At 43.2% G+C, this 15,064-nt stretch overlaps 1 protein-coding gene across 1 annotated transcript; it reads right to left on the reverse strand.

Annotated features, from left to right (window-relative positions):
• DESI1 (desumoylating isopeptidase 1) lies at positions 1 to 14,750 on the reverse strand. The gene is made up of 6 exons (XM_062492233.1): positions 14,477 to 14,750; positions 5,407 to 5,428; positions 4,448 to 4,517; positions 3,696 to 3,805; positions 2,816 to 2,938; positions 1 to 1,669 (listed from the first exon to the last, which is right to left on the reverse strand). The coding sequence occupies exons 1-6, from the start codon at positions 14,748 to 14,750 to the stop codon at positions 1,576 to 1,578; spliced, it is 693 nt and encodes a 230-aa protein (XP_062348217.1). The 3' UTR covers positions 1 to 1,575.
• Positions 14,751 to 15,064: the final 314 nt, after the last annotated feature.

Below are 15,064 nucleotides of genomic sequence, written 5' to 3' on the forward strand. Positions count from 1 at the left end.
TATTCTGGGAAAAAGAACCCAGTAGAGGAAAGACATCTCCTTTAGGTATGTAAGAAGTTTCCAGTGCAGGAAGTTTGAGATGCAGGACTGAACTTGCAGCAATACTTTTCACAACAAAGCCCTGTACAAAGGGCTGTGCATTTGCATAGATGCCTTTTTGGCAGCATCTGGGATGTGCAATCCCCATTTATGGAGCATCAGCAGTGTTCTGGGGTTTGTCTGATGTCTTTCTTATATTCCTTCCTAAATGTAACTGCTACAGAATTGTTCAAGAAAGTAGTGTATATACATGCATGAAAAGAAAACATTGTGCCTATTTTTTCATTCCCCTGTTCTTTCCCACTGTAAGTAACTGCAAAGCCCTAAAAATCTTACACTAGAAGATGTATTGATATAATCAGAAGTTAATCTAAGGACAGGACTGTTTCTGCATATACCCCAAGAAACTCAGTTGTTCCACAGAAAAGTTTAATTTTACTCTTCCTTATTTTCTGTACATTTGGGGAGACCTAGTACTTACTTCTCTTAAGGAGAGCCCTGATGTATTTGACTGCTTTGGAAAGGGCAGCACTATTAATGAAAGTTGGAACTCCTACTGTGTCTGCAATTGTTTATTGAAGGCAGAATTGATCCAACTGGTATTATCATGCAGTTGCCATGCTACTCCTGCCTTACTGTAACATAACTCTGGCTTTGTAAGGGAAAAAAAAAAAACCTAGGAAAACAGTTCTTATGCATTAACAAGGTTCTGTCTATCTGGTGATAAGCTTATGTGTGAGAAAAGGAAACATTTCACTTCATTTACTTTCACCTGAAATTTGTCTCTACCACTTCTGCTCATGAGATTCTGTTCTTTCAGCTGGTTATTTCCCATAACTCTTGGATTACATTACGAGGCTCTTGATAACCTTCAGCTCCAGGTTCCCTCCCACCACAGCAAGTTCCACTGAATTTCAGCTTGTGTGTGTGACACTGACACACTGACACACGGTTCAGCTTCATCACCTTTCCCATACACCTGTGCCACTGCAAATATTCTAATCAGATGAGTTCAGCTCTTCCCCTGAGCAAATGTCAGTGAAATAAACACACTAATCCTGGACACCTTCACTTCCTAGGCTACCAATACTTGCTCTGCTTTTTTTTTTTTTTTTTTTTTTTTTGCTAGACTTCAGCAAATACCCCCGTAATAGAGGCAGTGACAAGACAAAGAGATGCAAGTCTGCAAGGGATGGCCAGGACATCCCCTTATTCACTTCAAGTTGTGTAAGGGGCCGTTGAATGCTCATGGAATGAATTTCCACTTGCCAGCATAGGAGTTATGTGGAAAGTGTCAGCCTACTTGGACAAGACAGCCTTTATAAATTAGTATAATACTATTAGAAATTATGGCAATATTTTTGGTAGCATTGTCTTACATGCACCCTGATAAATTCTCTCCCCAGGAAATTTTAAAACTTGTCTTGTAACTTCTTTAGAGTTAATTCTCATGAGAAATTATAAAATAGAAATCTGGTAGATTCATGTTTAAAAAGGAAGAGGCCTGGTGAGGCTGGATACACTGGGTCACTCCTGTTAGCTCTGTCCATTATGTCTGCTGAAGGTATTTCCTCCAGGTGGCTGAATCTGGATGGAGTCCAGGAGGGGCCTTAAAGCTTGTCCAAAAGGTCTGAGAAGGTAAAGAAATAAACATCTCAAATAGTTTACTTGGTCAACAACTCCCATTTACCACTGAAGTGCACTCACTTCCTAGAGTGCAATCAAACCAGCATTCTAGAAGCAAATTTGAAGAAAAGACTTCCACTATAAACTAAAGCAGAGTAATTTAATGTATTAGTTTACTGTTCAATAACTAAAAAACTTAAAAATGATTTTATATAATGTAGTTCTGAGTCCTAACACGCCTACACTGCAAATGTAATACTGTCTGAAACCAGCTCTCAGTAATTCACTCTACTTAAGCGTGCAAACAAAATCTCTGTTATGCAACTGCAGTGTTCCATTAAGTACATCAATATCAAGGCCTGCCAAAAGAACAACCTCTAACTTACTTAAAAGACAACGGTTCAACACTCCCAGAATAATTCCTGTTGCAATCTGTAGCACCTGGTTCGTCTTTCAATAAAACTCACTCTGCTACAGACTTTCTCTGATTTTGAGAGGTTTGAAGTGCTAAGAGTCCAGGGCAGAAGACATGTCTCACAGATAATGTGCTATACCACTGTTATGAGAAGTAACACCTACATGATGGAGCTCACAGCATCCTACTGGGATGATTCCTCACTACCTGAGAGTTTAAAAAAAAAATCATCTGAATTACCAGGCAGGAATTCTTCATTTCCTTTTTCTCTTTTCATATCCTCTTTTTCCACCCAATCCTAGCTTTAAGACTGTAGCATTAATTTAAAAATTGCATCCCCCCTGCCTTCACAAGCAAACTGATACCTCTGCTGTAATAATGACGCATAGAGAGAGGACTTTTAACAGATACTGGTTGTCTAAGAGGGGAAAAAACCCCTTGCACTGTTTTCTGAAACTTTCCAAGCTTGTCTGGTCACATATAAGAGACCATCACAAAATATCCAGTTTAAGTTAAAGGCAGAACATCAACCTTCTCCTGTCTTCTTTGGAACACCAGTGCCAGTTAGCACTTGTCATACAGTGTTGCAAGTGTTGATGTAAAGAAAATTGCATCCTCTCCTTAATCTTATGCAGATTCTCAGACAGCTCCATCAGAAACTGGTACTGCTGGCTCCGTCAAATATTTAAGCATTAGGATGAAGCAGCCACAGAGAGGAGGGACACCCATACTCACGTGGCAAGAACTTCAGATGGAAGGTCAGTGATGTAGGAAGGGATTTTTTTTCCTGTCAGAAACTGTGCCACTTCATTACTGAAGGTGTTGCAGTTATGTTCAAAGAGGTTATAAGACTCTCCTCTGTGCCACAGAAAAGAAATTGAAACAAAAAACCCACAGATTCAGCAATAAATCTTACAAGCAGAAAAACTTATACCCTTAATGAAGAACATCTCCTTACATTAGCACTTCCTCCCCCCAGCCCAGAGAATTCTAAGGCAAATACATAAAATACAGACATCAATTCACCCTCAAATTCAATTGAATCAGGGAGGAAAATGACATCTCTCCATGTCCCTGACTTTAATACAACCATTTTTGGGAGAATAGGTGGTTTCTTCAATTAAAACCACAGTAGCAGTAATGAGAAATCACAGGAATTATTGACTCTGAAAGACAGCCAGAACACTAAATGTTGTGGTTTCCTATTCTTGTGAGAAGCAGAGTAGACTCTTTAACAGTCAAGACCTTGCTTCTACTCATGTGAAAATTGGCAGCTTTACTACAGTGAGTGCCTCTGACTCACAGGGCAAACTGCTATTTACTGAGAGATTTCATTTTCCCTGGTGATTCTCTCAAAAGCCTTTCAGGCATGATTCGATTTTACAAAAAGAAAAAAAAAAACAACCACTGTGAAAGACTTCCCAGAAGAATGCTTTCCCAGCCTAGAAGGTAGCTCCTTGTGTGTATTGGTGCATCAGTCCAGTCCATATTTGAAGAGTACCAAATGAGAGAGTAAGGAGACAGAGGCTCTGTGAGCTGGGTTGGTTTCATGACACCTTCCTCCCTTCTGCACCTTTTTTGGTATGCAAGTTTTCCAGTACAAGCTCTTACTTACCGGAACATAGATTCCCCCAAAGAGGAAAGGTATTCCAGAAAAATTTCTTCAGTGACTTCAGTGTTCCCCAAATCAACAACTGTGTCTGGAGGGCCAAGAAGTGTACCTCCCTATAAAAATGAACAGCCAGAAGATGTCAAATGATTGGGCTGAATTCTTTAGGAGGAATCTACTGAATAAAACTATTATGGTTTGTCCAGACACAAAAGAAGGAACTTTTGGTATGTTTGTCAAGCAAAAAGCCCTGCTGATCTCCCTTGTTCTGCACTCAAGAGAATGAGAAGAAACATGCAACTTCCATTTCAGCTGGTAAATCTGGCTCTTTGGGCTGAAAGCTCTAAGCTATGGCAAAAATCTGCTCTAGAAGCACTGCCCATCCCTTTAACCTCTCTATGAACGGAAAGGTCTGAGAAAACATCATGGTCTGGGGCTTTTTCACTCTTAAAAAGTCTGCATGTAACACTTAATGATACAGAATTGGACAAGGTGTCACTCTGGCAAAGCAGTTGCAAAAGGTGTTCTGGATAGACAGACTCTACCAGAAGAAGCAATCCTCAACCTGAATTGAGTTGGGCTTAAACCCACTGTCCATGCTCCCTTTACCCTCAGTACCCTGGGAAACCATGACAAGCAGCTGGCTTCAGCATCTGAATTTAGAAGTCTTTTGCTGCTTTTCTAAAAGACAGTAACACAAGCAATTCTGATCAGGTAACCCTATTAAAAAAATTATCAGAAAACTAAATTTAACTTACAGGTGCACAGCTGGAGATTCCTCCACTGCCATAGAAGAATTCATCCTTATGTACTATTATGGAGGTGTGCCTGCCACAGAGAACAACAAAAAAAAGTTGAAATAAAGGGAAAAAGTAAATAGCCTAGCACATAAATCACTGATAAATTTATGAGCTCAAGGACATAACAAAGGGAATAACTGAAAGAAAGGATCAATGTGTTTCTGTGAGTGGGAACAGGATCTTTTGGGGCATGAATGGATGTGGAAGCAATGATTATCAAGCCTACTGTAATTCTGCAAGCAGTTAGGAAAGAACAGGTTTAGCTAGGAGCCCAGGCATGAGCCTCTCTCAGCTAACACGCTGAGGGTGAGGTCAGCCTTCAGAGACAATAAGCCCTGACAGAGACTGACAGAGACTTCTCACTGGCTGAGAAGCTGGTCAGACAATGACTGGAGATGGACCAGCAGAGAGGAAAATGGATGGATAAGGGTTTAGGGGTTTTCTTGCCTCCAATAAAAAAACACAAATAAGCCCTCTTCATGTGTTATCAAGATTCTTGGTATGAATTATAGGAAATTGGGGTTTTTTTTTTGTGAATGTAGATACTGCTCTCACATGACAAAAGACTTGATCCTGCAATACCTTCCCACCTACTCTCTTACTCTCATGTTTAGTCCTGCCTGGAATTATAAGAAAAAGTGCTTGGGACAAGGACACTATCTTACCCTTGAAAAAGTACACAGGTGCACAAAACCACAACAACTTCTAACGACACCATTTCCACTGAGCTTTGAACAGAGTGGTTTAACTTGCACCTGACTGTACATCATCTTACTGCCTGAATCTGTATTCAGGAACAAAAAGTCCCTCTTCCACAACAAAATGTTCTTAAGATCTGAAGCATATAACTGCATATTGAAAATACTTCCTACACCAGTGTTTTACACACATTATGCAATTTAAATCTAGTCACTTACCAGATGCCATCCAGCTGTTTCCCTGTATGCAGAGAAAAGAAGAGTTATTAGCAATATATTTTCCAGATTTCAGCCTACTTTCTGTCAATCCTTTAGGAGCCATGCTTAGTATTTCACCATGACAGGAACACCAAAGATTTAATACAGAGTTGTTTCTAAAAAATCCAGAATATCTTTCAAATTAACTACTGAATCCACACTACCATTGTACTTCTTCCCTCCTGGCAGGGAGAGGTAGGAATGCCATCCTATCCTGCCGGTGCTTACCTTCCTTAGGTGTTTTTCTACAGACCAAGAAAGAAAACATTTTCCTAAAATTAGAGTCTTCAAGCAGGAGCAGAAGAGTTGAATTTGACAGAATTCATAACTGCAGGCAGCTGGCCAGCAGAGTGTATTCAGGTCCTTTTTCAGTAACTGATAAGAGATCTGATTTAGTGGTGGTAGCCTCCAAAACATATTCCACAATTTCCTCCTTTCCCTCCCTCCCCCTGCCCTTAAAATTTAGTTTAAGTGGGAAGTGAGGTAGAAAAATGCAACACTGAAATTTATACAAGTTATAAAGCTATGTTGTTTTTTTCAGAAAACAGCAGCAAAGACTTGCTTGTCAGGCACCACTACGCTGATAACATAATTGGGTCTCAGAGAAAAGGTCTCTTTTAAAATGTGTTTCCAGTTCCCAATAAGCAGGAGACCTAAAGCTCTCTGTTGTTCATGGTAGGATCTCAAGATTAAACCTCTTTCTAAAAGGTCACCTAGAGCTTTTACTGCTCTAGGTTCAATTATTTTATCTATTATAACCTAAAGGCTTTGTCCCTGGTACCCTCCTTTTAGGAGCTTGTAGGGAGCCAGTGCATGCTGTGGGAGACATGTTATAACTTTATTTCCCAAGCAAGGTCCCCAAAAGCAGAATTAGAACAGAAAAACTGCATGCATATTGACACTTTGTATTCTCTTGAACTCAAGCAGTAGACTGAGTACTCCACTGCCACAAGAAAAAGCAATCACTAACACATTTTTTTCCACTCAAGTCTGAAGCAAAATAGGTACCTGCTTCAGATGAGGGTCATAGAAGAGCAGAGGCAGGGAAAAGGCTGTTGTGACAATAGAGGGAGCCATCAGCTGAGGTGAGCACACATAGTTTTAAAGCAGGTGGACTGATCTGTCACTCCCATGGATCACAGCCAGGCAACAACCAGGCAGTCAACCCCTCACACAGAAACATGGGCTTGGAGTAGGATGAAGGCCAAAGGAGAGTGGCAATAATGACAGAAGCAGAACAGTGTGTTGCAGTATCTCAGAAGCATTCTGCCCCTTTAGCATGTCCCACTGTTGTGCTTTGTGATCCTTTGGCCCTTGTTCCACTGCTCTGCACGAGAGGTTTCACCTCACACTCCACAGCTGCCAGCACCCATTGGCCCTGCAGGCTCAGCACCACAGGTAGCACTGGCCTCTGCTTGGCTCTACCCTTTGGCTTTGCCCAGTTAGTGTTCTGTGTATCTATTAACAAATTATTACACATTTGACATTTGCTCATGATAAATAACGTTTTCACTAGAAACTTGAACTTTATCCTTCAGACCAGAGAAACAAACCATTTCAAAGGCAGCACATATTAGAACTGTGCCTGTTCTTTACATGCTAAACTGAAAGAACATCTTAGTATTTACTTTCACACACTTGCAGAAAACAATAACAAAAGACTTTTCAGAGAGTCGCCACCTGGATTCTGTATGCAGGTGAAAGAGCTATAGTAGATATTGACAATGTCACAGGTGCTGCCAGGACCTGCTGGTGCAATTACATCTACCTGAAAAGATCATTGCAGCAAAGGCTACAGAATGGGCTGCTCTAGCAAGGTTGCAGCCTGCAGCTCAAGGGAGGTGACCATGTCCTCCAGTTTGACACATCTGGAATGCTTTGTCCACTTTTGGGTACGAAAGACACTGACATACTAGGCTGGAGCACTTACTATACTGAGAAGAGCTGAAAAAACTGGTGTGTTCATCCTCAAGAAGAGAAAGCCAAGAGTCTGTATTCCTGTCTACAAGTACCCAACAGGTATGCATTAAAGAGTACCCTTCTCTACTCAGATATGCACAGTGAAAGGCAACAGGTGCTAGCTGGAAAATGGGAAAGTCACAATTCAGTAGGAAGCAGAGAAAACATTTATCATGAAGGTGGTCAAACTGGGACAGAAGTACAGAAAGTGTATGAGATTTCAATCCTTGAAGATACTTAGAACTCTGCTGTCCAGGGCCCTGAAGAATTTGCTCTTGCTGGCTTTACCTTGAACAGGACTTCTAGAGGTCCCTTTTCACCAAAGTAGCTGTCTGATTGTATGTACAAAATCAAAGCAGAATTTGGGAATTGGACTTTGCTTTGGACTGCAGTCCAATCTCTACTGCTCTACTCGGAGGCTGTAGCAGTCCAAAGGCAGCAACTGCCAGGGCAATAACAGAACAGCTTCTGGCAAGTGAAGCTGCCTATCTTCACAAGGCAGGTCTGTCTGTGGGCTGCACAGCTCAGTCAGTTTGTGCCAACACTGATTTGAAAATCTTAATGAAGCTGCACACCCATTATTTTTCCTTGGCTCCTAGAAGTCATTAACCAAGCTGGCATTGTGGAAAACATCCACCAGATCTGCAGCACTGCTGACAATAAGGCATCTGTGGTAGCTCTCCAGCCTGCTGCAGACAAAATATAAACCCTTTCTTCCACTGGTAGACTGTGTTTGGTCACAGGCAGTGAAAGTATCTTCAATGGCAGCACTGGGGGAATTCCATACCTATGAAACCTGCCATTATTGGCCACATATGCATCACCCAGAGACATCCAAGTCTGAGAACTTTTGGTAAGCTGCTGCAGTACCCCAGGCTTCACAGCTGGCTGTTGTCATTTCAACTCAAACTGAGCCACAGAGGAAAAAATCAAATGGCCACCAGTTTCTGAGGAACTCGGGCAGCTCCCTTTCCTGCTGCTCAGTAAGAATCACAGTGTTGTTTGTCTGTCATGCAAGAGGTTATACACAGACCTTCGCAGACACAATCATCTTCCTCCTGAAGTTTTGCCTCTGATGGGGATCCTCCTCTATGAGTCTTCTTGCCCTTTCTCCCAGACTCAGACACTGCATACAACACGTGTCAGCTCAACACCACTGCCACCCCTGACAAACTCAGGCACAGCAATCAGGGCAGCCCGCACTAAGGAGTTATGTCTTGCCTTCTGCTTGACATTGCCCACTATACACAAAATATTTTCCCAGAGCCTCTGTGTGTTGATACACACAATAGCCCCAATAGCATGACCAAGCAAGGCTACAGCATTGCTGAGAGTGCTAAGATGCAAGTTGAATCTGGGTCTTGCAGCAACACTTTCCAATAAAGCTGCTTCTGGCAGCACTGTCCAGCTTAAAAGACAGAAGCTCAAGCTTGCCATGAACCTCCCCAAATAATCCTGCAGTGCAATAGAGCTCACATCCCATAGTCAATTGAGTGGACTGTAAGAAGGGATTGCAAACACTATCCAGGACACTGGCAGATATCGTCGTGTTTCCTGTTCTTCCACTACTTGCCACAACACTCCAAACTCCTGTGGTCACTGCAATGTGGGTAGAACTGTGTGCTAGTACTGCCACCACAACCAAGCCATTTACTCATAACCTGAGGCTGTCTATTACTATGCAGAGATTCTCCAGTAATTTCCATCAGAGCTGCAAAAGCCTTTGCAGCATTAAATTGCAGGCATTACCCTTCACTCAGTACCTACAGTACAGCTAATCCAAAGGATGCACATGCTCGTAATGCAGAATGGGAATGTCCTGATGGGATGATGCTCTTTTGGGCACCTGCTGTATCTGAAGGGAGGGTATCAAGAGGATGGATCCAGGCTCTTCTCAGTGGTGACCAGCAATAGGACAAGAGGCAACGTGCAGAAACTGAGGTACAGGAAGAGCTATCTGAACATGAGTAGAACTTCTTTACTGTACAGGTGACAACACACTGGAATAATTGCCCAGAGAGGTTGTGGAGTTTCTCTCACTGAAGATATTCAAAAACCATCTGGACACAATCCTGTGCAACATACCTGGGATGACCCTGCTTGTGCAGGGAAATTGGACCAGATAACCCACTGTGGTCCCTTCAAACTTTACCTCCTCTGGGATCCTGTTATCCAGGTAAAACAGGGAAACAGCAAGATACTAACTAGTTTAAATATTTCAAGGGTCAGGGGCTGTTGAACAGGAAAGGTTGGTGCAAATTTAGATGTACACATTTAATCACACAACATTTACTGCATATAGCCAGGCTATCAGGTATCACAGAAATTGCCTTTGTGCCAGCTCAGCCTGAAGTAAATGTGAAACAAATCAGCTTAGTTTTATCTGCATCCATTCCAAGCTAATGCAAGTCAAGCATTGTTTTTGTCACAGACCATGAACATAGACATGAAAAGCTACTGTGTTATATTTGTGAGAGTTTAGGGGGATAGCCTGTCAGTCTTTGGAAACGTGATTATTATGACTTTCAAGTGGGTTTTTTTGCTTGTTTATTTTGTTTGGGGATATTTTTGTTTGTTTATTTACTTTTATATTTTTCCCTTGCTGATGTGCTTCTGTGGCTCTTACCTGAAAACAGAAATTCCTTTCACTAGAACCTGGGGGGAGATGCCAGTTCAGCATAAATCTGTGTGCTTAAGCACCTTATTGAAATTTGTTTCAATAAGGCAGAGTATCATTTAACAAGTAAACAAGTTTTTACATTTGCTGTTTTGTTTTTTTTATAACATTCATAGCTCAAATACTTTAATGGTGTTTACATGAGCCAGAAACCTATGAGAAAAATAGAACATAAACAATTCCAGGACCCTCAGCTTAGTCATAGGAACATGGAGAATGAAACAGTTAGATTAGTTTCTTGTAAAATCAGTTCAGGAGACTGTAATTATTTGGATACAGGGTTATTTTGAAAAAACAAGCAAGCCCATATAATTTTAGAATACAATCAAACAGGATTACCTCCATGCTTAGATTTGTCTGGAAGGCCAAGCACAAGGGAGATTAGATGCTCACCAATCTTTTTTATCATCACAGTAATTAATTAATCTTGAGGGCTGAACAAAGTTGATTATTCCTGTGAATTTAAAATACCAAATGAAAGTGGCATTTGTTTATTAATCCAAATTATTATACTGAAGGGCAGAAGAATTCTGAGACACGAGGGAAGGAACTGTCTGTGCAGATGGGCACTTAGTTTAGCCCATTTGGAGTTTAGGCCATCCAACCCTCAGTGCAAGATCTATATCTCCTGTTGAGCTATTAAGAAATAATAGGAAGCTCAGTATCTTTAAAAATATATCTGTGCTCTGCAATAGCTATGCAAGCCCCAGAAGACCATAAAAGACTGTAAAAAATAAAAGTATTGAACTGGTCTCCTGTGGAATCAAAGTAATAAAATTTGGTCAACCAACATGGGTGTATCTAGCAGTGCATTGAGTTGCATATTGTAATTTCCCTAGGACAATCCATTAAGATTCCTGTCTTTTTTTGAATTGAAAATTACTCTAATTAGGCAAACACTTTCTTCTATGTGCTATCCAGGGTGCTCAACCAAAGCAAAAACAAAACAAAACAAAAAACAGACAAACAAAAACCCCCACAACAACCTAATGGAGAGGGAGAAGCCTACTTCAATTTCCTTCTCCTTGAGGTGTCTAGAGAAACCCAGAAGCAGGCTATATTGGGGGAGGGTAAGACATGTGATTTTCACAAAATCCTCAGCAAATGCTGGGACCAAAGCTGATAGAGTATCATGCTGAAACAATTCAAAACTGTTCAGAACAGATGGAGGAGAAGCAGAGAAATGTGCTGGCTTGGGAAAATGGAACCAAGCAGAAGGCACCTCCTTTCAGCAGTTACCTTCGCTCCAATTCCCTCTGGGCTGTTAAGTCCCCACAGATGAATGCACCACTTAAAAATTTCAACCAAACATACTCCCAGTCCACTCAACGTTAATTTATACTACACTGAGCCAAAGCTGCTGTGGTTAGCCAAGCTCCCAGTTTGCACTGTGAGTCACAAAAGCAATAACCTCAGTTACAGGACAGCAAATCTTTGAGAGCTGCTAGACATTTTTCTTTAAGCCTATGATGAAGTAGGATTTTACTTTTCCATAAAGACTTCTCTGCCTTTGGACATCTATTTCAAAATCAACACTGCAAGTTGAACTATTCTCTTTTCCTCTTTACCCTCCACAGAATCAGGTGCATTATGGTTTCTGCCTTGGCAACAGAAATCTTACTGCATTTAGGTCAACATTTCTTATTATATCAAGTAGTTGAACAAACAAATGTAGTCACAGACAAAGTGGGGGAAAGAGGACCAACAGGAGCTATTGAGAAGATGCAATGTAGAGGAATATAAAAATTAAATGTGCTACTTCTGATACCAAAAGCAACTGAACTACAATTTTTGGTCATGTATACTTCAGAATAGAAATATTCACTGAATTACAGGAAGCTTACAGAAAAGTAAGAAGAACAAAAGCAGTCTCAATAGAAAAAGAGTAAACTTGTTAAGAAAAACAAAGACTGCCCAAGGGACAAGACTAAGTCACTCTAAAGCCTGCTATGAACTGTGCTAAACATCCCTCCCTTCCAGATTCATCCTTAAACAACAACAGAGAGAACTGATACTGAAAAAGTCAGTGTAACATTTAGTAGTGAGAGCTGATCCCTGAAGGCTGTGCTGACATAGCTCACAATACCTCTGGACCTTAACAGCACAACAGAAGACACAGTGCAGTGATGCCCTCACAGCAGTCAGTCTCATAAGGCAGGATTCATCCCCCTCTGGCAAGGGGACTGAGCTGCTGTTTTCAAGCCTGACAGAAATTGATTTTAGCACAATCAATTACCGTACTTATGTTTTTTTCTTTCTAAAACTATATATTTAAGTTTAGGCAATATTACAGAATTATCACTTAAAGCAAAAGCATTGCTTCAAACTTGGCATTGATGAAAAGAATACCGTAAGTAGAGATGCCAAGTATAAATCCTTTAAGAAATGCCTTCCTCTTTAATTTCTACTACTTTCCCCGATGACCTACAGTTTAATCACTAAGGAAAGAATTGATATTCACCTTCTGAATGTTGATATACAGAGAAATAGCAAGAGGTTTTTTGTTGTTCTTCAAGGAAAGAAAGGTCTATGCATGAGGTAAGAGGAGTATTCTATTGCTTGACTTTTGGGGAGATTTCCAAAATCATCTGGAACAGAGCTGAGTGTGAATGAAGAGGGAAGGAGGGAGGGAAGGAGGGAGGGAGGAAGGAAGGAAGGAAGGAAGGAAGGAAGGATTTGTTTTAGAGACAATCATGTCACTGGATCCACACAATCCCAAATGTTCTGCAGTCTGCATTGTCACTGCGACCATCCGGGCCTACTTGGCCACATTCCATGAACACATCTGAACTCAGTTACCAGGCAGTGCTAGCAAGTAGCACTTCCCCTACTACGCAGAAGTGTTCAGGTTTTTAAGCTTTCTTTTTCAATGCTCAGGCTCCCAGAAATTTACCACCAAACTGTTTCACAAGCACCAAGTTTCCAAGTCATTGTTCGAATACATTAGAAAGTATCAAAAATGAAATCATGCACTATGTGTTTTTATGCAGAAATTCAGAAAGCTACAAGATCCCAAGACTGACTTTATAGGTAAGAAGGGAGCTAAAAAGCCTTTGATTGATTTATGTGAAGATTGGCATGGAGATAATTGTAGTGGCAACCTATCTCTATTATAGTCTTTACTTGGACCAACACTTTGAAATATGAGTTGAGTAGAATTTAACCATTTTAACACAGGTAAATCATGCATCCATATAATGTCAAGATTTATAACTCTTAGCACATGATAAAACATGGTTATTTCACCTGATAGGTGAAAAGCTACTTCCCTAAGGGCTACAATAAAAGCAACTTTGACCAGATAAAAACTTCTGAGGTTATCCAGTGCAGGAAAAACACATCTCCCAAAGTGGTTGCTGCTGTCTGGCTAACAGAGCATAACACACACTCTCTCTGTACTATCTTCTTCTCAACTTTGCAAACCTATCATTGACCTGCATGAAACCTCACGCTAAGAATTGTCTGGACTTTCATTTTAAGCTTGCAGGAAATCACAGAATCTCCTCATAGGGCAGACGAGCAAAGTGAATGGCAACAAACTATAAAACAAGATTACACAGAGCCATCTGTTCAGACACTGAGCCTGTTGAGAAGTCTCATCCCACACAGACTGTTGGTCTGACACGGGCCAAAATCTATTTGTAAGAAAGACGTATTCGTAAGAAAACAGTCTCTTGTTGCATTCCTAATTCACGTTTCCAAAACTTGAAGAAAAACCTGTTTCCTTTCCATCCCAAATTTCAGGTTTGGTTGGAAACGCACACAATGTCGACGAGACATCCGGCAAACTCTTTCAAACTCTCAGGATGGCTGTACATCACCAGCTCAGCCCTGCCTCGCCACAACATGGAGCCGTTCGAACTCAGTAACCTTGGTAAACACCGGGCGTCTTTCTTCAGCTCAGCCTTCCTGCCGCGGCGCCACAGCAGCCGGGACGTCGGGAGCTGAGCCGTCCCTCCCTTCAGGCACCAAGAAACACTTTTAACCTGGCGTTAGTAAATACCACCGCGCAGCGGCAATGGGCGGCTGGGAGCGAGAAGAGCCCGGACCTAGAGCAGCTGGATCTACCGCACTGACAAAGCTCGTCCGGAAGACAGCGGGGTCAGGAATCCTGTAGCCAAATCCCGCTGTGTTCCCAAGCATCGGGCCAGCCCCGCACATGCCAAGCCGTGCTGCGCCCGCCGGACACCGCCGCCGCCCGGTGCGCCCTCAGGGAGCCTTCCCCGGCGGGCCGCTCCCTCAGGAGAACCATACCGGGCGGGGATCGCCACCCCCGGGGCAGGAGGCGGCCACTTCAGCCCCGTTTCCCGGAGCAGCAAAGCCGGGCTGCGGCGGTCGGTAGCGGAACGCGAGCCCCCGGGAGTCGGTGCCCCGGTGCCCCCGCCGTGCTCTTACCCAGCATGAGGGGGCTGAGGCGCCGGGCCATGCCCTTGGATAGGTCGTACACATAGAGCTTCACGGGATGCAGCGCCAGCGGCTCCTCCATGGGGGCGCGGGCGCGGCCGCCGGGCGGCAGCCGTAGCCCTTCCGGACAAGGTTGAACGGCCCTTCCTTCCGGGAGTCGGAAGGGAACGGGAGGAAAGCACGGCCCCACCGCCGGTCCCCGGCGCAGCGGCCCCAGCCGTGAGGTGACAGACGGCGAGGAAGGGGCGACGCTGCCCGGGCGCATGCGCGGCCGCGCCGCGCCTGCCGGGCCGCCCCGTCGCTGCGCGACAGTGCCAGGGGGCGGAGCTACAGCCGGGTGGGCGGGGACGAACAAGTCCCGCTGTCATTGGCTGAGGCTCAGAGACGCGCGCAGCGCTTGAGGAACTCCTGCCCTTCGCTACCCCGCTGCAGCCAATTCGCGTGAAGGGGAGGGGCAGCTGCCCCGGAGGGGCGGGGCCCGGCGCGTTTCGGCTCTCGCCATTGGTCAGAGCAGCCGCGGGGGCGGGGTGATCTGGCGAGCGGCGGTTGGCTGAGCGTGAGTGGGGCTGGGTGGCGCGG

Source organism: Cinclus cinclus, chromosome 4, assembly GCF_963662255.1.
Source record: "Cinclus cinclus chromosome 4, bCinCin1.1, whole genome shotgun sequence".
NCBI lineage: Eukaryota > Metazoa > Chordata > Aves > Passeriformes > Cinclidae > Cinclus > Cinclus cinclus.

What these genes read in the sequence shown, in the direction of transcription:
- DESI1 (XM_062492233.1), bottom strand. Translation starts at nt 14,750, where the DNA reads ATGCGCCCGGGCAGCGTCGCCCCTTCCTCGCCGTCTGTCACCTCACGG. An exon ending in GAATCTCCAGCTGTGCACCT is followed by an intron (nt 3,806 to 4,447) that starts GTAAGTTAAATT and finishes TCATTTTTATAG; the next exon opens with GGAGGTACACTTCTTGGCCC. An exon ending in CCATCTGAAGTTCTTGCCAC is followed by an intron (nt 1,670 to 2,815) that starts GTGAGTATGGGT and finishes TTACCTTCTCAG; the next exon opens with ACCTTTTGGACAAGCTTTAA.